Genomic DNA, 21,791 nt, shown 5'->3' with positions numbered 1-21,791 from the left:
GAAACCCTGCTTCTTTCTCTTCCTTTTCCAGAGAATTTTGCTTTCATTAATTCAACAAATATTTACTGAGTCAGATATTATCCTAGGCATTGGGGATACATCAGTGAACATAACAGAGATCCCTGCCCAAGTTTACAGTATAACAGGCAAGACAAACAGAAGACATAGGTAAGTTACAGTGTTTGCTAGCAAAGGTGATGAATGTTATGGAAAAAGAACAAGAAACAGAACCAAATAGAGAAGTTTGCTATTCCCACAAGCCAGCCTCACCTCAGTGGGCAGGAGGGTAGGGAGAATGAGAGGCAAGGAAGAGAGAGGACAGGGCTTCTGTTTTGTTTTGCTTTTTAAATGTTGGTCTGTTTTATTTATTTTTTTGTAGGTATTCTTTTTTTTTTCTATTGAGGTATAGTTGATTTACAATATACAATACAATCTACAATCTACAATAGTTTCAGGTGTACAACATAGTGATTCAAAGATTGTATAGATTGTGCTCTATTTATAGTTATTATAAAATATTGGCTATATTCTCTTGCTGTAGAATATGTCCTTGTAGCTAATTTATTTCATACATAGTAGTTTGTACTAAAAAACTCTTAATCCCCTATGCCTATCAGGCCCCTTCCCCCTTCCCTCTCCCCATTGATAATGACTAGCTTGTTCTCTATATCTGTGAGTTTGTTTCTGTTTTGTTATATCCATTCTTTTGTTTTTAGATTCTATATCTAAGTGATAGCATACAGTATTTGTCTTTCTTTGTCTGACTTATTTCGCTAAGTATAATACCCTCCAGGCCTAACCCTGGCAAATTTTTATCTTTGTTATGGCTATGTAGTATTCCTGCATGTGTGTGTGTGTGTGTGTGTGTGTGTGTGTGTGTGTGTGTATACCACATCTTCTTTATCCAGTCACCTGTTGATGGGCACTTAGGTTGCTTCCATGTCTTGGCTATTGTAAATAGTGCTGCTATGAACATTGGGGTGCATACATCTTTTCAAATTAGTATTTTTGTTTTCTTCAGATAAATGCCCAGGAGTGGAATTGCTGGATTATATAGTAGTTTTATTTCTAGTTTTCTGAGGAAATTCCATAGAGCTTTCCATAGTGGCTGTAGGACAGGGCTTCTGTTTTTTGCTCTAAGCCCTTGCCCTTGGTGGGAATTTTCAACTAATTGCATGTATTACTTTGATAACAATAAAAATTTAGTTCGAGTAGCTCTGTAATTATATTGAGACGTGAGGGTGGCAGGGTGAGCTAAGTTCTCTTTTGTCACTGCAGAAAACGGGACAAAGTTTCTAAAGTTAATAAATCAAGAAATAGAATTACAGGCATATCATTTAGCAATGTAAAGAAAACTGAAAAATCAGAATTTAAAGCTGAAACAGCTAAAAGAGTGAAAAGTCATTTCTTCCAGGGGAGAAATCATGGAAGGTAGGAAGACATAGGATAGAGTGGGCAGGGGACTCTTGTCTTTTATTATAAGCTTTTCAGTATGTTTGGATTTTTAAAATCATAGGCATGTGTTACTTTGATGATGAAAAAAACCATATTCTGCTGAGCCCTGGGAAGTCCACAGAGTGGGTGTCTTGGGGGCTTCTTGTAGGGAGTGAGGGGGTGGTAGAGAAGGTAAATTCTGCCCCCTTTCATGCAAATCCACTTTCTTTGGTTTATTTTATATATCTGACTCTCATGCAAACTTTGTTTAAACAAAGGTTTCTGCAGCTGAAATTGGCTTGAACTCTATGATCCCTTTTGGCTCTTGTAATTAATGATGCTTTATAAGCACCTATTACCCTTTGTGCTCATGCCTATTTACTTCCTCAAAGAATTTCCATCACTTAGTCAGAAGTCTTGCAGTCTTCCCCCAGTTGGCTATGGTTTAAAGTGATTGGTGAGTTTGTTGCCAGTTCGCTTGGTACGGAGGTGAGGCCCTGCAGTGTATCATTCGATAATCACTCTTCCAAAGTGTCTCTGGAACCACTGTCAGAACAGAGTCTTTTGGGTCTTCTGCTGGGCCTCCGGCACAGTGGCTGTTGTAATGAGTGGGAAGCACTTTGGCTAATAGTCCTCCCCAGTATCTGCAGTTTCTCCTGGGGTAGCTGTGAATTCTTATAGAAACTTCCCTCCCACTCCGCAACCTGTAAAAGAGAGAGAGAAAGAGACAGAGAGAGAAAGAGACAGAGAGAGGAGATGGAGAGAGACTATGAATGAAGATAAGAAAGGGAGGCAACTCCCCATTAGCTTAGTCACCTCCTAGCGACTCCACTTCCAGACATGTGTCACGGTCTGCCTGCTCTGGTACTATTTTTAGAGCGGGTCCCTTCCATTCATGTTTCTAGGGCCTTTGCAGTCATCCCTGTTGCTGCCTGGCAGCTGCTTTCCTGAGTCTGAAGTTCTAGAGGTGCTGTGTTTCTAGGAACCTTTCATGCCTTCTTGCTTTTGCACACCGTGTCCCTTCATCCGCTGTCTGGGGATATGGCACAAATCCTTGAAGTCCAAGCTCAAATGTCATGTAGTTTGGACCCCAACCCTGAGGAGACTGTCTCCACCTAAACACTTGTCACAGAGCCTGGTCCTCACTTGATTATAGTTTAGTGTCCTTGGAGGTTGGAAATATCCCATGGGCATCTTTCTGTTTGGCCTACAGTGGGTGATCAGTATCTGCTCACTGGGTTCAATAAAACATGTTTGCTGATCTTTTCTGTGCTTTAGGAAAACTTGCTTGGCCTGGAAGAAGTGAGGCTTTCTAGCAAGCATCTCCATAAATCTTTTCCTGTTTTCCTCTTGACAGGCCAGATTTAGAAGAGTAGGTAGCATCTAGAGATAGTCTCCTATACTTGGAGGGATCCTATCTGGGGAGGGAGAATTGTCGCCACCAGTTTACAGATCAGAAAACTGAGGCTCAGAAAGATTGAGATGTGCTGATGATCACATAGCAAATAGCAGAGCCAGGGGTTGAAACCCATGTCACCTGACTCCAGGGACACGGTTTCCTACCACACACTTCCTCGTAGTCTCCACAATGTGCTCTGAGATGACACCATTTAAGACTTTCCAGACCACAATTTCCCCCTCAAGCATTCATGCAATTGTTTTCCTTCCAGGCCCAAGTGCTGAAAATCTCCATCTCCCTGAGCTTTTTCTTCATTTCCCTGAGATTTGCGGCTCTTTCCCTGTCTCCTCTGCAGTCTGCAGGCATTGGTTTCTCTCTCATCTCTTTCCAGATATCATGATTTCCAAATCTTTCAGTTGGTTTCTTTTTCTGGCTGTGGTCCTTTTGGGGAGACTTTCTAATGCGGCTGCAGATTAGAGGATGATAACACTGAATTGGTTAGTGGATCTCCTTTGATGTTATTTTGTGGGTAGACTCATTAATTTATGACAAAACATCAAAGAGCTAGGCCCTTGCATTGGACTGGTTTGTCCCAAGGCAGCTGGGTAATAATGATCAGTCAGATTAAATCTCAACGTCTTCTCCTGCCTCAAGAGTTAAAGTCCAAATGACTGGAGTGTGGGAACACCCCATCCTGTGGTATCCCATCACAGTCTTGAATCAGCACAGTATGGAACTGTTCTCGCTGTGAAAGTGGATCTCTCTTCACAGCGTCCACTTTGATGACTCCAAGCCTTGAGGTCTATTGAGATTGTTATAATAACCTTGGAGGCAATATAGTGATAAAAGGCTGGGGCTGTCAATGTCTCTAGTCAGAGGAGCTGGATATTAAACAGGATCATTCATCCACAAGTGGATGAGCTCAAGGTTCTCTATAGAGTCCTAGTCCTGTAATTGCAGTGGTAAGAACTCTCCCTGAGCTGTACAGGCAAGTGCCAGCACCATGCTTGGCACATGGCAAACTCTCCATATACAATGGTTGAATGTACTTATTGAGAAAGGTCATGATGCACGAAAGTCTCTGGCTAGTTGAAGAGGTATAAGGAGTAGCGCTCAGATCTTTGCTTATAATACCAAACCTCCTAACCTACTTGTATCTGTGACCTTGACTCTGTTTCTTCCATTATATTCATGGTAGAAAATTGTCTGTGCTTCTCTCCAAAGCAGTCCCCTCCATGTTTGCCCTGGATTCCATCCTCTGCTGACCTCTTAAAGGCTTGCTTCTGCAACTAAGTCTCTCTTTTATGAACCATCAATGTTTCCCTCTCTAATAGATTATTCCTATCAGCAATGTCTCTAATGTCTTCCATCTTAGAAGAACCTCCTTTGCTCCTACTTCTCCCTTGAGCCACCATGCTACTTTTTGCTCTTCTTCACAGCAAAATGCCTCTGAAGAGTTGTCTGTACTCCCAGTGTCTGTACTTCCTTTCCTGCATTTTAATTCTCAAACCCACTTTAATCAGGATCTCATCTCTGTGCTCCACTAAAACAGCTCTACTCAAGGCCACCAGTGACCTTCTTGCTGCCAAGTCCAGTGGTCATTTCTCAATCTCATGTTATTCTACATGTGAGCAGGCCTTGACACAGCTGGTAAGGCTCTGTTCCCAGGTTTCTTGCTTGGCTCCAGGACACCACTCTCTCTTGGGTCTCCTCCTACTCTGCTGGCCACTCTTCTCAGAATCCTTTCACCTTCCCAGACTATAAGTAATAAAGTACCCAGGATTGGTTCTTAAACAATTTTTCTAGCTATACTCACTCTCTAGATAATTTTATCTAGTCTCTTGGTTTTAAATACCATTCATATACTGGTGACTCCTGAAGTTATATTTCCAACCCTCAACCTCTCCCCTGAACCCCAACTGCCTACTCAGATGTATAACATGTGTATCAAACTTCAAATCTAAATCAACTAAACTCATCCAATACTCTATTCCCCATCCCTACTCAGCCCTTAGTCTTCCTCCCACAGTAATAAGCAACTCCTTTCTTCCAGTGGCTGAGACTTCAAAACTTGGAATCATCTTTACCTCTCTTTCATACTACACCCTCCAATCTATCCCCAGATCCTGTCAGCATTACCTCCAAGTTATATCTAGAGTCTGGCCACTTCTCACCACCTTCACTGCTACTACCCTAATCTAAGCCACCATCGCGTTTCCCCACTTGTAAAGTGGGAATAATAAAAGGATAATAATAACATTTAATTCAAAGGCTAATTGTGAGGATTATGTAAGATAACACATGTACAGTATGTAGAATATGGCCTGGCACATAGTGAGTGCTTAATAAATGCTAGCTATTAAAAATGAAAATTTTGGAGGGAAGTTCTGAGGGATCTTTGCTATAATGTGTTTTAGGGGCAATAAACTATCCTAGGATATTAGGTGAAATGGAACCGTTAAAGGTGTGATCATAACATTGTGATTACGTAGGAGAATGCCCTATTCTTAGGAGATGGATGGTGAAGTACTTAAGAATAAATCTTCACAATGTCTGTCACTTTCTAATAATCTAGCCAAATATATCTCTATGTTTCTGTATCTTCTATCAAGCAAATGTGACAAAATATTAACAACTGTTGAAGCTAGGTGGATAGTATAGTTTATTGTACTAGTCTTTCAATTCTTATGTATGTTTGAAAATTTCAAAATAAGAGGTTGAGAAAAAGAAGAGAAAGGACCATAGAAATGGTCTAGTGAAGCCCAACACTCATTTTACAGAAAGAAGCTCAGATGTGAAGTATTTGCCTGAGGTCATACAGCCTGAGCCAGAACCCAGGTCTCCTGGCTGCCCATTGCTCCCTCTGTGTGGGTTGTTGCTGTTGACCCCAAGGCAGCAGTGAGCTGCAGAGAACACACCCAGCTTCCCCTCAGAGACAAGGGGTATTATGGGTGTGTAAAATGGCACCTGTGTTGGTATTTCCTTTTTGTTTATTAAGCAAATAGAAAGGTCATCTGGTTGGAAGGCATGATGTCGAAAATGTGAAGAAGGCAGCAGGGCCAGACCTGCCATCCTCACAGAGTGGGCATACCAGTTTGGCACCATCTGCTTGTGGTTTTTAAGTGGTGGTGGTGGTGTGTCTGTAAACTCTGGGATTTCAGAGGAGAGAGGAAAGTGTAAGGGTTGGGGGCAGGGCCAGGAAAAGTAACAAGGAAAGATTGCTTCAATTCTGGAGCTCCTTGAAGGAGGAGACCCCAGGGTATCTCTGGGGATGAAAGGTGGGCACATATTTAAAGAAAGGAAATGATTCTCTGCAGTCTGCAGCATCCTTCTCTAGCCAATAGGCTTCAAGGCAGTGAAAAAGAGATAAGGTAGAGGAGGGAACGTCCATGTAAGCTTCAGGAGTGGGGCACAGAGAAGAAACGGAAGAGAAAGAGAAAAAATACAGAAGAGGCAGCCTGGGCCACGGTGGGGGAGGGGTTGAGGAGAGGGGTGTTAGAAAGGTAAAGAGGCCGCACCTGGGGGCCTGCGAATGAGTCGAGGACCGTCAGCCTTCGCAGGCTGGAGTATCTTGCCCCAGAACAGTCCGGCTTCTCTCTTCTCCGGGTCTGGAAGTCTCTGGAGGCCACAAAGCGAGGGCAGGGCTGCTGGCGCTCTTACTAGGGGGAAGGGCAGGCAGGAGAGGCGGAGCCTCTGGGCCGGGCAGGAGCGGAGCCTCTGGCCGCGGGCGGGGCTCCTCTCCGGCGGGCGGGCGCCGGAGTCTGGGGGCCGCGGGTTCCCCCTCCGGGTCTGCGGAGGCGCCTGGCCCCTCCCCCCGCCGCCCCCGCGCCCGCCGCCGCTGTCAAAGATAAACCGGGCCGTTCCCGGCAGGATCAGCAGCAGTCAGCGATCGGGCCCCGAAGAGCCTCGGGCGCGGCCTCGCCTCTCCGCCCCGGCGCCCATATCAGCACCGCGGACAGCACAATGACGGTCGCCAGGACCTAGGCGCCCTCCGGCCCACCAGCCCACAGGCGCCCGGGCCCGCGGCGTCCGCATCAGCACCGTGGACAGCGCCCCGGGCCCCGTTTCGCCGCCGGCAGCCCACCTGCTTCCCGAGTCAGCACCGCGGACGTCCCTCCTCAACGGGCCCCGCAGCAGGCTCGGAGAGGTCAGCGCCCCCGGAACATGGCCACCGAGGTAGGGGGCGAGCACTGGCCCGCAGGCAGTGCCCGACTGCTATGGGGACACATCCTCTCTAGGGGCGGGAAAAGAAGACAAGAGGGTAGGGTAGGGTGGGGTGAAGGGTGGCGGGTAAAGTGGGATGGGTAGTGTCCTGGGTCGAGCCAGAGGGAAGGTGTGGGGGGCGGAGTGGCAGGGTGGAAGAGAGGGGCTCCTTATTGGAGCTCATTTCACCCCTGGCGTGTCAATCTTCCCCATCTGAGTCCCGAAGCTGCCTGCACCACTTGTTGGCACTAGTAGCAGGGTTGCTGGGGGGGGGGGGGGCTCAGGTGGGGTTTCTCCTTCCCATGGACTGCAAGCCCTGAAAGCTTCCCTAGAGAGTTGGAGACGAGCCTGAGCCTGTTTTAGGGGAGGGAAGGCGGCTGGCTGCTGTTGCTATGTGGTGCATCCATCCAGCTTCTGAGCCCAAAAGCCTGGCTAAGAGATGACAGACTTACCTTTACATCCGCATTTCCTCTGCGGGGGCTGGAAGGAGGTGTGGGACAGGAGGGGACAAAGAATCCTCAGGTCAAAACCCCGAATGGTTGGTTTTAATGCCCTGCCTGCACCAATCTGCTTTTGCATGTTACCCTTTCTTGCTTTCACATCCCTTCTGAGTTTCCTGTACCAGAAGACTACATTTCTCTTGTGTCTGATGGGAAGACCTGCCTTCTTCAGGGTGTGCCTATAGGTGTGTCACCTTCAGGGGACTTGAAAGCTGAACCAAGGGCCTATTGACTGAGGGCAGGATCTATATGCAATGCTTAAGAGATCAGGAATTACCTCCTCTACCCACTCATTTCACAAGAGAAAGGGAGCTCTTTATGTTCCCACTTTATAAGTGGTAAAGTTAACACATGAAGGGGAGGACCTATTTGATACTTACACAGCATGTCAGCAGCAGAATGGAAAGTTTCTTCTTTGAATTTTGGAGTGGAAACCAGGACACCAGAGTCTCCCCAGTTCTGATGTTGACTTCTTTTGTGGTGTTTCCCCACTTCCAACCCAGCTGGAACACAAGCTGAGGGGAGAGCAAAGGCTTTTGAATGATCCAGCCACTGCCTCTGGGCATCCCTGTGAGCAGCGTGACATCAATACCAAGTGATACAGTTGTTATTCTGCTGTCATCACCACCACAGAATGAGGTGCAGTTGCTGGGCATCATTCGGCTTTCTGGCAAGGCACAGGGTTAGCTAGAATAGCGTGTCCCCCAGGACCCTGTGAGGGGGCAAGCCCTGAGCAGACCCATGGAGCTTAGTTTCTTGGGTGGAGGGATGCAGAGTGCTCAGAAAGTCCCAAAGATACTGAGAAGAGGAGGAAGAACAAAGGAGAAAGGGCCAAGGAGCTGGTCACCTTCCAGACAAGGCTGCCAGACTGCAGCAGAGATGCTGCTGGTTTATGGCAGAAAGGGGAGACTTCAGCCACATGGGCACAGTTGGGCCAGCAGTGTGGAGACATCTCTGATGTGATCTGACAGATTCCAAGAGGCTCTTCTATCCCAGCATCTCTCTCTCTCAGCTGTGAACCTGCTTTGGTTCACAGATTCCAACCAGCAGGCTTACATCTCTAGGTCAAGGCCGTGTTTCCAGGAGGCTGCTGTTGAGTGTATATGACTCTCCCTGGGGAGAGGCTCTGCTCATAACGCTTCTGTGAATATAGCACTTTCCTGTGTACAAAGTGCTATCATATTTGTAATCTCCTTTGGGTCTTAGAGCAAACCTGTGAAGTGGGCAAGGATGGGTGTCATTATCCCTAATTAACAGATGAGACAACTAATGCTCAGAAGCTTGCCCCATCCCTGTGAAGGAGCCAAGGAAGGCATCATTATCCCATTTTACAGATGATACAACTGGAGTGCTGAGACTTATCTGAGAAAATCTGGCTAAAAAGTGGCAGGGCCAGGACTAGAACTTAAGTCTTCTGCCTCCCTGGCCAGTGCGTTATCTGCTGCATCCAGGTGTATCCAATTAGCCAACAGTGTTGCCCAATAGAGAGTAGAGGACCAGGGGTCTTGACGTGAGGCTTTGATGGGGAGGGATGCAAAGGAGTTCAGGAAGGGCTGGCATGTGGGGACTTGAGTACCCTGACTGGCCTGGCTGTTTCAGCTTGAGGGCAAAGGGACAGAGGAATGTCCAGAAGGAATGAGGGGCTGAAGACAAACATTGCCCATTTGCCAATTTGGCCTAGGGTGGATTCTGGTGAAAGCACTGAGGGAGGAAGCCTTAGCTGTGCCAAGACACGGGACGTTCACATTATCTGGGCTGCAGAGTGAGTCATTTTCCCCAGGCTGTTTTTACTGTTTGGACTGAGTTAAGATTACCAGGAAAAACTTGTTGGGAGAAAGAAAACCTCCTGCCAAGCTCCTGTGGCCATTCCCTTAGGATTCTGAATGGGAGGTCCTCAGCTCCAACAGAAGGTGTTTTGAGAGGAAGAGAGGGGAGAGAGAGAGGGAGGGAGGGAAGGGGAGAAAGGAAGAGAGAGAGGAAGAGAACTGAGAAAAATTGATATCCCTGGGTCCCTGGATGGAAGGCATGGAAACTGTATCTTTCTACTCCCTAATTTCTGTTTAGGAGTTAGCAATAGGGGAGGGGTGTGCGTGAGGACCTCAGAGGAGGGATGAAGCCTCTGGAGCCATACACTGACCTCATTTGGAAAACTGTAATGAGCCCATTTCCTGTGTGACAGACCTCCGCGAATGTGTGTCATGGGAGCAGGGTCTGCCCTGGAAACCAGTCCAGATGGTAAGGACAACTTGGAGATGCCTGGCTGGGAGGGGTTTCTCCAAGTGGTGGAGTTTGGCCCTTAAAGGATTTTTAAATGCACCTAAATAGCGTTATCCAAGTAGGGTATTGGCAGTTTGATCTCCGAGGCACAGAATGAACAACGAGCAGACAATGGCCTGGGCTGGGGCTCTGGTGCAGACTGAGGAGGAGGAAGGCCCTTGTGTCCAGGTTTCCATCCCGACTTGGCTGCCTGTGACTCATGATCATCACTCCTCCTCCACACCTCAGCCAAGGAGCATGGTGTTGGCTTATCAGCTGAATCTTCTGATTCTTGAGTCTCAAATGCGTCCTCTGGAATTAGCAGGTTTTTAATGAGGATGGAGGTGTGGGCCAGACGGGCCTCCTGTTTGTCTTGGGCAGCCCTGGCCTGGGAGTGTCATCTGCATTCCAGGGCTTGCTCCTCCCCAACTCTGCCAAGTTGACTCCTTCAGGTGGACAGATCCCTAAATGTGAGCCCAGGTACCCGCTCTCCCTGCAGCCTCCTCCTCCCTGCCACACTGCAGTTTGAAAATTGGTGCCAGCAGATCTCACCACTGATTTTCTCTTTCTTCCTCATGCAGTGCCTCTTGGTCCGGTCCTTACTCAACTGTCAGCCACTAGGGGATAGTGATGGGAGAGGGGAGGGTTGAGGAAGGTGAGAAGTGGGTGAGAAGCCCAAGGGTCTGGGTCATTTAAGAAACCCTAGGGGAACTGCCCAGGGGAGCCACCCAGAGGAAACACAGAAGCTGGGGCCTCATAGAGAGGTGTGTGTATATTCTGAAACCCTCTTGTGGGATTCCAGAGCATCACGGATCTTGGCTGAAAACCTCTGCCAGCTTCGTGAAAGCTAAGTAGCTGGCAAGTGGCCTAGACTCTGGCTTAAGCTCTAGTCCAAGGGGCCCTGCCTTGGGATTCCTTGTTCAAAGGTCCTAAGCTGGCAGTTCTAGGAATGAATCTGGTTCACAGGTGTGCCTTATTTGGTCTGCTCAGTGTTTATTAAAAAAAAAATTTCATTGGAAACATTTTAAAATCTAGATATTCATTATTAAGGAAATCTGGATTTATGGCTTCTCTTAGAAAATCAGAATTGAATTGTGGCAACCTGGGCACATATTCTCACCTGGCAATAGTCAGCTGCTTTCTTGAGACAGGGTGTGAGCTCTCTAGTTAGCCCCAGTCCCCACCTGGCCCACTTATATGCTTAGGCCCTGTAATCATTTGCATTTGTAATCCCTGAAAAGGCATCTAGAATGTCAGAGCTGGCAGGGGCTTTAGTAATTATGTAGTTCCAACTTCTCGGTTTCTAGTTGAAGAAATGGAGGCCCAGAGAAGGGAAGGCTTTCCCAGGGTCACGTGGCCAGGACTAGCAGCCAGGTTTTCTGTTCCTAGGTCAGTGGGTCATCTTTCCATCAGCACTTTGCAGCTCAGCCACCATGGATGGAAAGAGCCAGGAGACCGTGCCTTGCCTTAAATTCCACTCTTCACTAACTACAGTTGAGTTTGTGATGGATGTGCTGTAAGTAGATCTGGGAAACTAAGGCTCTGGCATATAAAGTGTGTCTGATACTGTCCTCTAGCAACTTCTCAAGACCTCATGAACACTCTCCAGGGAGGGAAGCAGATCCTTGGTCACCCAGAGCCAGGACAGTGTGATAAGGCTCAGGATATTGTTGGGTTTGGAAAGGGTGTTGATCCCTCCCACTCTGGCTACTTGAGATCCCATGGAGAAAAGCCAAGGGGAAATGGGACTGTATTATGTAAGGTAGCACCCTAAAATCCTAATGACATACTACAAAAGAGGTTTATTTCTTGCTCAGTAAAGTCCCAGACAGGTTCCTGATCAGTAGGTAGATCTCCTCCAGGCAGTGATTCAGGGACCCGGGCTCTTTTCAGCTTGTGCATCCATCACCTTCAACACATGGCTCCATTGGTTTCTGTGGAAGGGGAAAGATCAGAGAGGAGTGGCCAGTTTTCATGAGCCAAGCCTATGCATGAGATTTATCACTTCTGCTCACATTCCATACAGTCATATGGCCACACCCACTGCAAGGGAGGCTGGGAATGAATCCATCTGTGTGCCTGGGAGGAAGAAGTGGCTGTGGTCAACAGCTAGCCAGTTGCTAGAGACACATACCTTCATGGTAGCACACAGTGCACATGTGCATTCAGGCACAGACAAAGGAGGATATTGGAGGGGAAGAAGATGAGCCCAGGTCAGAATGACTGAAGCACCGTTCTTTTCCTTTTTTTCCATTCTCACCATCATTTTTCTTGGATTAGACCCACGTTAGTTTTCCCCTGGACTACTACAGAGCTAGTCATCCCTCCTTCTAGCCCCTCAACCCCAGTCATGCCCACTTTCCATGCACCACTCACAAAGCTGCCAGAATGATCCTCTGGGGGCTAGGGGAATCCATCCTCAAGATCAATTGGCTCATGTAAGTTGGTTTAAAAGGGTGGGGAAGATCACATCCTCTTTCTTTTCTTTTGAAAATATAGCCACATGAAACCTTAACCAGACAGCAGACACACCGACGAATAACTTATTTATATTACCAAAGCACTCCTAATTTTTCCAAGTTATCATAGGATCCTACTACATGTCAAGGGGACTCCCTCCATTAAAACCTTGATTAGAGAAATCGAGGGCCATTAAGGCTAGAGGAGCACTTACACATTATTTCATCCAATCACAACAGTTTGGGATCGCACTCTTATGCAGAGCAAAATTCACCTGGATTTAGGAAAGTCTTGTTAGGAGTCTCTGATCTGCACCTTTCCAGGACCTTGATCTACCTGTTATCTGCTCCTACTGCCCTACTGACAACCTTTCTCTCATTACTTATTCTTTCCCCAGCTTTGAAGCAAGTTTAAGTATCTTCCATCTTAAATCCTCCCCTCCAGGAGAAACCTGTCAAGCTCTTTGTGATCTAACCCTTGTCTCCTCTGTACTGTCTCATCATCTACTGCTCTTATCTGATCCGCAAACCAACTTCAGCCTTGCTGAAATCTGCCTCCGGTCATTGGGGTAGACCCTAGTTCTCTGCTATCTCTGTTAATTTGCCCAAGCATCTCTGTCTGTCTGGGTTGCCTTTTCTTCCTTCCTCTCCCCACCCCCACCCCCTACCACTGGTAACTCCTTTATGACTCCACACAGACCAGGAAGCCTTTTCTGAGTAAGCGTTTCTGGGTAAGATGTTACTTCTCTGTAACATTCATCACAGTCTAATTCTTTATATATTTACTTGTCTTCCTCCCTGGAGCTCACTGACTGTCTTTTGCTCAGCATCCCCAGAGCCTGGCAATAGTAGGGACTCAATAAATGAAAGCTGAGTGACTGAACAGATTCACCTTAATTACACAGGATGAACTGGCTGTGTTCACTCTGCCTTTGGGGCTTGCGCTCCACGTGGTTCCATTGTCTGGCATATTTCATCCAGTGGGATGCTTGTCTCAAACGTGGGTGATGGAGGCTGGGAGTGGAAGAAAGAGGCCCTGCTCATCTGTGGAATTGGGCCCACTCCCCTCAAATGCTACAGTCTGTGTCAACGTCAAGTGGGCAGATGTGGACAAGGGACAGAAGTCACTCCACTCTTTTCTACCAGGGCAGGAGATTTCTTTAGTTTCTGGCCTCAGCCCACTTTAGCCACAATTTTCTCTGAGGAATTTGGACATCTGTGGGCCTCTTCTCTCCTACAGTGAGAAGTACTGGACTGTGGAAACGATTCATGGCATCTCTGACCTGGGCCATAACTTGGTCTGAACCCCCATCTCCCTCTGAGTTCATGGGCGCTTCAGGTCCTCCTCTGCCTCACATGCTCCCCTCCTCCAACCCTGCTGTCCATTCTGCAGGGTCCGAGGCATCAGTCTTGTCCAGGGCTGGGATCCCCAAGCTAAGGCCTGACCAGTTGTGAATGTTTGATACTTGCTGAATGAAAGAGTGAAAAGCCCCTCCATGCATGCGCGCGTGTGTGTGTCTGTGTGTGTGTGTGTCTGTGTGTGTGTGAGAGAGAGAGAGAGAGAGGCAGCAGGATCTGGGCCAGCCACCAGGAAGTGTCTTCCTCTTGTTAAAATTTGTTCCTGGCTCTGTTGGTGGTTCCAGAACCTCTCATTTTGGCTCAGCTTTGGCTGTGCTCAGGCTTTTTCTAGATCTTTCTGGGATAGCTAGAGACATCTTCTGGGGTAAACTCCACAGGTATGCTTCCTGTGGCCGTCCTGGAACACTTGTGGGGTGGCCGACTTGTCCTGGTTTCCTGGGAACTTTCCTGATTCTAGCTCTGAAAGACCCACATCCCAGTAAACCCCTCAGTCTTGGACAAACCTACAAGGATGATCTCCCTGAGCACGTGTCTCCTGTACGTCTCCCCAGGTCCACAATCTGCAGGAGCTCCGGCGAAGTGCCTCGCTGGCCACTAAGGTCTTTATCCAGAGAGACTACAGTGATGGGACCATTTGTCAGTTCCAGACCAAATTCCCCCCAGAGCTGGACAGCCGGGTAAGGATGTCTTTTTCTAAAAGTGGCACACAGGAAGTGATGGAACTGAGGAGCTTATTAAAAAATATATATATTTTTTCAGTATAAAAATAATACAGAAAACAACTTGCTCAGCTACTTCACACAGAAGAACTAAAAAATGTCCTTAACATTGACTTTTTGTCACTGCCTAGAAAGTTGGAGCTGAGAAAACCTCAGAGACTTTCTGGTTCAGTGGCTCTCAAATTTCAGAGAATCACCTAGAGAGCTTGTAAAACAAATGTAAATTCCTCTTACTGGATGATATTAGGTGTCATCAGAGATGCTGAGTCAGTTGCAGGACTGAGTTCAGGAATCTCTTTAGCGGCACTTCTCAACCCCAGCTACACATTAGCATTTCCTGGGGAGCTTACAAAAACCCTGGTGCTCAGGCCACACCCACAATCAATTAAATTAGAGTGTCCGGGATGGGACACTTATAGGTCCTGACCCAGGCAGATCTGAATGGGTTTGGGAAGGTGGAGTTGGGTTGGCTTTTGTGCTAGACCAGCATGGGAGGTCCCTAACCTGTGTGATGGGCAGTTCTGATCCTGTGGGGGTGAGTGGGGAAGGGGGGTGCTCTGAAGTACATAAAAAATGAGGCAAGAGACACCCTGACACCTGCTGAGCTGGGAGCTGATGGGCTTCCACTCCAGGCCAGCAGTGGAGGGTGCATGAGGAAGAGCACAGACTCAGGGCGGAGCTGTGGAGCCTCGGCCACGTTCGCGCAGGACCCAGCAAGTATTTACTGAGCACCTACTATGTGTTAGGCACTGAGGACGTAGGAGTGAACTCATGGAGCTTATTTTCTATCAGAGGATACAAAAAATGTTTTTAAAGGGCAAGAAAATATATAGTAGCTCAGGTGGTAACAAATACTAGAAATAGAAGACAGGAGGTCAAGTTCAGAGAGGGAGCTGGGGAGAAGATGGTAGTGGGGGGATGCTGTCGGATAAAGCGAGTCCTGAGGGGAGTAAGGGTTGAGCTGGGGTGGGGGTGTCCGGGGAAACGTACTGCAGCTGAGGATGCAGGCGCAAGGGGCCTGTGGTGTTTTCAGGAAGCAGTGGGCATCAGTGGGGCTCAGAGGGTTCACAGGGCCAGGCCCTGGAGGGACTTCTTGGATTTTACTTGGAGAGAGATGGGGAGCCTTGGGGAGCTCTTGATCAGAGTTATGACATGATCTGACTTTGCCAGGCCCACTCGGCTGGGCTGGGAGCAGGCAGACCAGTTAAAGAGGCCAGAGATGATGATGGTCTGGATCACAAAGCAGAGCTTCCACTGGTCCTCACCTGTACAACGGGGGTGGGCATCATACTTCCCTGATAGGATCGTTATGAGGCTTAAATGAAAGAATACCTAAAAAATGCCTGGCTTAATAAATGTGCTTGATAAATATTAGCTATTATGGTTATGGATGCCAGCAGCATAGCTTCTCAGTTGTCCAAACACACAGGGCTATTGTGTTCTGGGTGACCTCTTGGCTGGGAGGAAGTGCCCTCTCCTGGAAGGACATTCCTGAGGTCTCACCGAATCAGTCTCATGCAGTTGGAGCCCCATGCAAACATGGAGAGTCCCTACCAGTTAGGTCCTGAGCTCTCCTGTAGCCATCACAGTGGTGTGTGTGTGAGAGAGAGAGAGAGAGAAAGAAAGACAAAGTCACTGGAATTCCTGCCTGATCTGCTGTATAAAATGTTCATATCTAGAATCTCATGGGAGTTTCCTGTTTCTAAGGGGGGCCAAGTACTCATTCTTAGTTCATTTTATAGGTGTGGAAACTGAGGGTGGAGTAGTTAAGTCATTAGTTCAGGGTCATACAGCTTGTTGGTGATCAAGTCTGGATTGGACCCCAGGTCTCCTGACTCCCAGTCCAGTGCTCCATGGGCACTTGCAGCCTCTCTGGTCGTGCCTGTGCGCTCCCTCCCTGCCCCCCCCCAGGTGGCCCCACCACTGCACTGAGACCCTCCCTCCCTCCTGTGACTGTGCACACTCAGAGGGGCTGACCTCGTCCTGTCTCCCTGTCCCTTTCTCCCTCCAGATCGAGCGGCAGCTCTTTGAGGAGACTGTGAAGACCCTCAACAGCTTCTACGCGGAGGCCGAGAAGATTGGGGGCAGCTCCTACCTGGAGGGCTGCCTGGCCTGTGCCACAGCCTACTTCATCTTCCTCTGCATGGAGACCCACTACGAGAAGGTGGCTCCACCCCACACAGCCCCGCATCTCCGCCCCTGGGGCTCCCGTGTGTCACCTTCATCCTCAACCGGCCCCTCTCCTTGCAGGTTCTCAAGAAGATCTCGCGCTACATCCAGGAGCAGAATGAGAAGATCTTCGCCCCTAGAGGCCTCCTACTCACAGACCCCGTGGAGCGTGGGATGAGGGTTGTATCCTTTCCGGCTGTTCCGTGCGAGGGCACAGAGTTGCCAACAAGTGGGGCCCCTGGTGAGGCTGCCAGGAGAGGGGGCCACCCTAGCGGCCTCTGCTCAGGGTCACGGATTTCCTAGGAATCCCCCTCCCCCACCATAAGTTATTGGTGCTATTTGTGAATTTTAGGATTTGCTTATATTGAGCTGCATTCAATCAGTGCTTAATACATGCCAGACATCATATTCAGTTCTTTGAAAGTATGAATCCATATACTTCTCATAAGATCCCTATAGAGTGGGTAACTCATTATTACCTTTATAGCTGACCCTGGCTCAGGGCTGCCCGGCTGGTGAACGTCAGAGCCAGGGTCTAAGCGCAGGCCCACCCTACACTACCAGGCTGCACTGCCCCTCAAGGTATATGCACATCTCCACAGACATGAACATGTCCGCATTCACATGTAACCCTCATTGAATCCCATGTGGCAGGTCCCTTTCACAGATGAGAAAAGTGAGGCCTCCATGGGAGGCTGGCCCGCCCATGGGTTCTAGGTCTGCTCACTCCACTTGGTCAAGGTGCACACATCCTGCCCCTCAGTTAGCAGCAGTGAGAGCAGAATTGTTAAAAAATAACTTTTACTGGGAAACTGAGAGGAAAAAGAGTAAAGAAAACACAAATCCCAGAATCTCATGCTTACCAAGCCCAGGGAGAGGTACTTCTTGTCACAGAGCCTTCACTGTGCCAGGCATTGAGTTCAGTGCTTTACATGCTTGATTTCATTTAATCCTCACAATATCCCCAAGATTCTATTATTATCCCCATTTTTCAGATGAGATAATTGATGGGGAAGTGATTGGTCTATGGTCACATAGCTTAGAGAGGATGAGTTGAGATTTGAACTCAAGACACCCAAGTCCTCCCACTTCCTGTGCATTAACACCCTGTCCTGGGCACATCCGTGTCCCGGGATATGGTAATAGACCCACTAGAATGTCAGCTGCTGGTCTGGGCTCCGTGTCTCTGAGCAGAGTGAGCACAGGTGCGAGGAGGGGCTTGGGTCTCGCTCCCCAGGCCTCTGAGTCCTTACTGTCGAGGAAGCAGCACAGCTCTGCCTCCCGTTTCCTGCTGGCCTCCTTCAGCCAGTTCCTGTCCGCCCTGCCCGGCAGTTAGCAGCCCACCTTAACGCCACCCCAGATCGAGATCTCCATCTACGAGGACCGGTGCAGCAGTGGCAGCTCCAGCAGCGGCAGCAGCAGTGGCAGCGGCAGCAGCAGCGGTGGGGGCGGCGGGGCGGGGGCCCGGTGACTGGCCGAGAGTCCCTGCAGGGAGGTGTACGGCTGGACTGAGGGCCTTGCAGACCTGCGGCGGCTACGCTACCAGAGCACCCGCTTCTGAGTCTTTCTCTGGGCCCACCCTGCTGCCCAGGGCGGGAGGGAGGGGGACCGGCCCCATGTTGCCTGCCGGCCATCCACCCATGCCCCCTGCCCTTTGCCCCCTGGCAGGATGGTCCAGTTCCTGACCTGGCTCTTACCCAGTGGGGCTGGTCTCGGTCACACAGAGGCAGCAGGTCTTCCAGGGGGAGGCTGGGGTGGGGACAGCACAATTTGAACAACCCTTTTCCTCTGCAGCTCCTCCCCCAACACCCCAGGAAAGGATCCAGGTCTGTCCCGTAGAGAATTCCCATCCTGCATGATTCTTCACCCCAAATCCACAGGCCTCGCTCCCTCGGGGCCCTGCTCCCCATGGCTGTCTCCCAGCACCTGCTTCTTCTGATGCCACCACGGGGCCTCTGCCTGTCTGTGGTCCTGCCTCCACTGAATCCCAGGTCTGGAGAGACAGGAGCGGTCAGCCTGTGGGTGCTGTGTGGGGAGCTGTCCAGCCCCCTCCTGACCTCTTCCAGACTGATGGTGTCCCTGTCCTCCACCCAGAGCCTGGAGGCTATCTTGACCTTGCCAAGAGGTGTCCAACTCCTGTGACTTTGCAGGCTTCCAGGTGTTATGCGGGGTCCGGAGAAATGCTTCCTGGAGAGACGCAGCCTTGGAGGGGGGGAGTTGAACCTCCAGAAATGAAGCCAACTTCCTGAGATTAGAGCCTGCATGTGTGTGAGAATGAGTGTGTGTGCACGCAAGCACGTGTGTGAGTGCACTGTGTGCATGAATGCACGTGTATGTGTGAGTGCAGGTGTGCATGAGTGCACTGTGAGCACACGTGTGAGTGCAGGTATGTGTGAGAGTGCACTTGTATGTTCCCCTTCCTGCTGGGACAGGGACTGCCCCTCTCTGCAGCCTGTCATATCTTCCCACGGGGTGGTCTGTGGCTGCGTCCCGGTGTGGGTCCAGCCTGACTCCCTGTAAATAAATGTTCTGATGCCCCTTGCCCCTTACCTGGGACTGCCAGCTTGACTCTTCTCCCTGGCCTCTCCCCGACCTGCAAGGTTCTCCTCACCTTCTGACTCTACTGCGTACATTCTAACAAAAAGGAAGTTAAGGTTCCAGGAGATCAAAGCCAACCTTCCAGGGCCTTCTATGGCCCAGTCCCAGTCCCCCGTAACAAGGCACCAGGGCCATGGACACTGCATACTCAGCCCGCCCGGGCTCAGGGGCCCTCTAAGTCTGTGCAAGCAAGGCTTCCTTGGAAGGTCAAAGGAGATGCCGACCCGCAGGGGAAAGGCAAACTCCTTTCTTGAAAGGGGGGTCCGGCCAATGAGGCCCTGGCGGTGGAGGCCCAGTGGGGCCAGTGGGAAGGAAGCAGCCCTGTCCTGGTGCCTGAAGATGGACAGGAGGCTGCCTGCCTCAGGAGGTGCTAAAGTGGATATGAAAGACCAGCCACTGCAGGGAGCTTTCTGGAACCAGAGGGCCTAATTTTCTTTTGGACATGGGAGTGTAGGAAGGTTCCAGGGAGCTGGAGAGGGCTGCCCAGCCCCTGAGTCTAAGTGGGTCCCCCAGGCAAGCTGAAGCCCAGGGAGCTCGACCACAGCCCCCTGACCCTGGCCTGTGCCCACCCTGGCCCACCATGTGGCTGGTGTGCGTCTTCCGTGGCATAACTAGGCACAGGTGATGCCGTGGCCTTCCGTTTTATTATTTCTTTTTCCAATAAAAGGTCTTGCCCAGCTTGAGGCTCTGTGCTGCTTCTCTTCCTCATGGCGATGGGGTCCAGAACTCTGCCCCAGGACCACAGTGAGGGGATGCTTGGCTGCCCACCCACCTCACGCTGAGGAGGCGGGGCTGAGTGTCTTCCTGAAGAGGCAGTGCCCTGACACAGGCAGGATGGACCCTGTCTTCTTGGAGCTTGTAGTCTAGTGGGGAGGCAGACACTCTGCATCCTCTAACTTGGAGCCTTTATGCAGCCCTTGAAGCCTTGGGTAGGGGGAAGAGGCTGGACTGAAAGCCAGGTCAAAAGTAAGTCATGAATTAATTAGATAAAAAGCCATTTCTTGAGCTCTTACCCTGGGTTGGGCCCTGTTAAGGGTTGGATCACACAGGTCACTCAGTTCTAAAGAAAACTATGTGGGTGCTAGAACCTAGCAGGGTTGTGCCTTGGATTTTATGAAATTAAATAACACTTAATGAGCACCTACTATGTGCCAGATACTTTGCTAAATACATATGGCAGAGGTGTGGAAGGGGATTTAAAGATCATCTAAATGAGGCAGTATGAGGCCCAGAGAGGGTGAGTGACTTGCCCCAGGTCACACAGCTGGTCGACAACTGTGCCAGGTTTAGAGCCGAGGTCTCCTGACCCAGCGCTCACTCTGACATGAGATGTCAGAGTGAGCATGGAGATGACACCCAAGTGGAAGTTGCCTGAGGCTTCAGGGTGGCCAGGGTCACACACAGGTCTGTGGGCCCACAGAAGATCTTACCAGACTCTGGGGACAATGACTCCACCTCTGGTGGGGGCTTTGGGGGTGTCCTCTCCGAATGGGACTCTGGGTGACTTCGATGCTTGTATTTTCTGCTTCTAAGAGGAAGCTGGGCCTTTGCCTGAGCATGAGGCAAGCTGGACTCACTGACTCTGCTCAAACCTGGGGTGTGTGAAACTTGTAACAATGGAGCTGGTTTTTTTTTAACGTGCGAGTAGGTTCATTCTGTCCTGTTTGCAACCTTATTATTATCAGTAATAATAAACAATAGTAGCTAACACTTATTTAGGACTTACTATGTGCCAGGCACTAGGCTAAGATTCTACATAATTCATCATTCAGTCTTCACAACTCTCTGTGGTATGGACTAGCATTCCCATTTTACAGATGAGGAGACTGAGGCTCATGAAAGTTAAGTAATTTGCCCAAACTTACACAACTAGAAAGTGGCAAGCTTGGTTTTGTCTCATCTAAACTGTGGGGAAGATGATATCAGCTTCAGAGACCCCGTTAGCCATCCTAGGGTGAGGATTTGGCAGATTCCCAGGGAAGGAATTGGCATAGTGCCTGGGCTCCGGGGGGGGGGGGCGGGGGGGGCTGGTACTTCCAAGCCCAGGGCATCATGGGAGTATGGGTGGTTCTGCTCCTCACGGGGCATGAGGCCCACAGGGGCAGCTTGGTGAAGGGCTGATGGGGGAGAAGCCAGGTGAGGCATGGCTTCTCTGCCTGGCTTTCCTCTGCTGGCTCAGTTATGGGGAAGAAGCCTCTCTCCTGGGTCCGTGGCAGCCATATCCTTGCACACCCCTTTTCAGCCGGGGACAGGCCCCATCGGGCCCCGGGAAGCAGAGGAACCTCCGGGCAGCTGTGGGCTGCTGCATACCCATCACCACCTCCCGATTCCGATTCCGTGGTCTGGCTTCCTTGGGCCAAAAGCAGGGGGTGTGTGAAAACCACAGGGTTTACAGAAGCTCATGGTGCCACCGAGCGGCAGAATTGTGTACTGCACCCCCAGAGCAACTCAGCTGCTGGGAAACTTCTCTGTGACCTCAAAACCAGCAGCTGCTCCCACCTGCAAGGACTTTTCTGTGGCTTCCAGGGGGCACAGTGCAAAGATGGAGTCCAGTTGGTGGTGACTCTCTCCTGACCACCAGCCCCCCTGGGGTGCTGCCTTTCTCCCGGAGGGCCTTTTATCCTGGGAAACCCCACCCCGCTTCTCCACAGCTCTGGAAGGACTTACAGTGAGGACGTTTCTGGCAGGAAGGCAC

The 21,791-nt window shown here is 49.8% G+C and overlaps 1 protein-coding gene across 4 annotated transcripts in view; it reads left to right on the top strand.

Moving 5' to 3' along the window:
* Window positions 1-20,799, top strand: part of GOLGA7B (golgin A7 family member B) — a 63,840-nt gene extending 43,041 nt beyond the window's left edge. For 3 of the 4 annotated variants that reach the window (XM_032491151.1, XM_032491152.1, XM_032491150.1), the window contains 5 exons: window positions 6,704-7,009; window positions 14,162-14,287; window positions 16,341-16,493; window positions 16,580-16,681; window positions 17,859-20,794. In XM_032491151.1, the coding sequence (XP_032347042.1) occupies window positions 6,998-7,009; window positions 14,162-14,287; window positions 16,341-16,493; window positions 16,580-16,681; window positions 17,859-17,969 (504 nt within the window). In that variant the 5' untranslated portion in view covers window positions 6,704-6,997 and the 3' untranslated portion in view covers window positions 17,970-20,794. Of the gene's footprint in view, window positions 1-6,686; window positions 7,010-14,161; window positions 14,288-16,340; window positions 16,494-16,579; window positions 16,682-17,858 lie in introns of those variants that run through there. The other variant, XR_004323851.1, reaches the window with a different exon arrangement.
* The last annotated feature ends 992 nt before the right edge of the window (window positions 20,800-21,791 follow it).

Source organism: Camelus ferus, chromosome 11, assembly GCF_009834535.1.
Source record: "Camelus ferus isolate YT-003-E chromosome 11, BCGSAC_Cfer_1.0, whole genome shotgun sequence".
In the NCBI taxonomy this organism is placed as follows: Eukaryota; Metazoa; Chordata; class Mammalia; order Artiodactyla; family Camelidae; genus Camelus; species Camelus ferus.
This window is presented reverse-complemented; position numbering and strand designations above follow the sequence as displayed.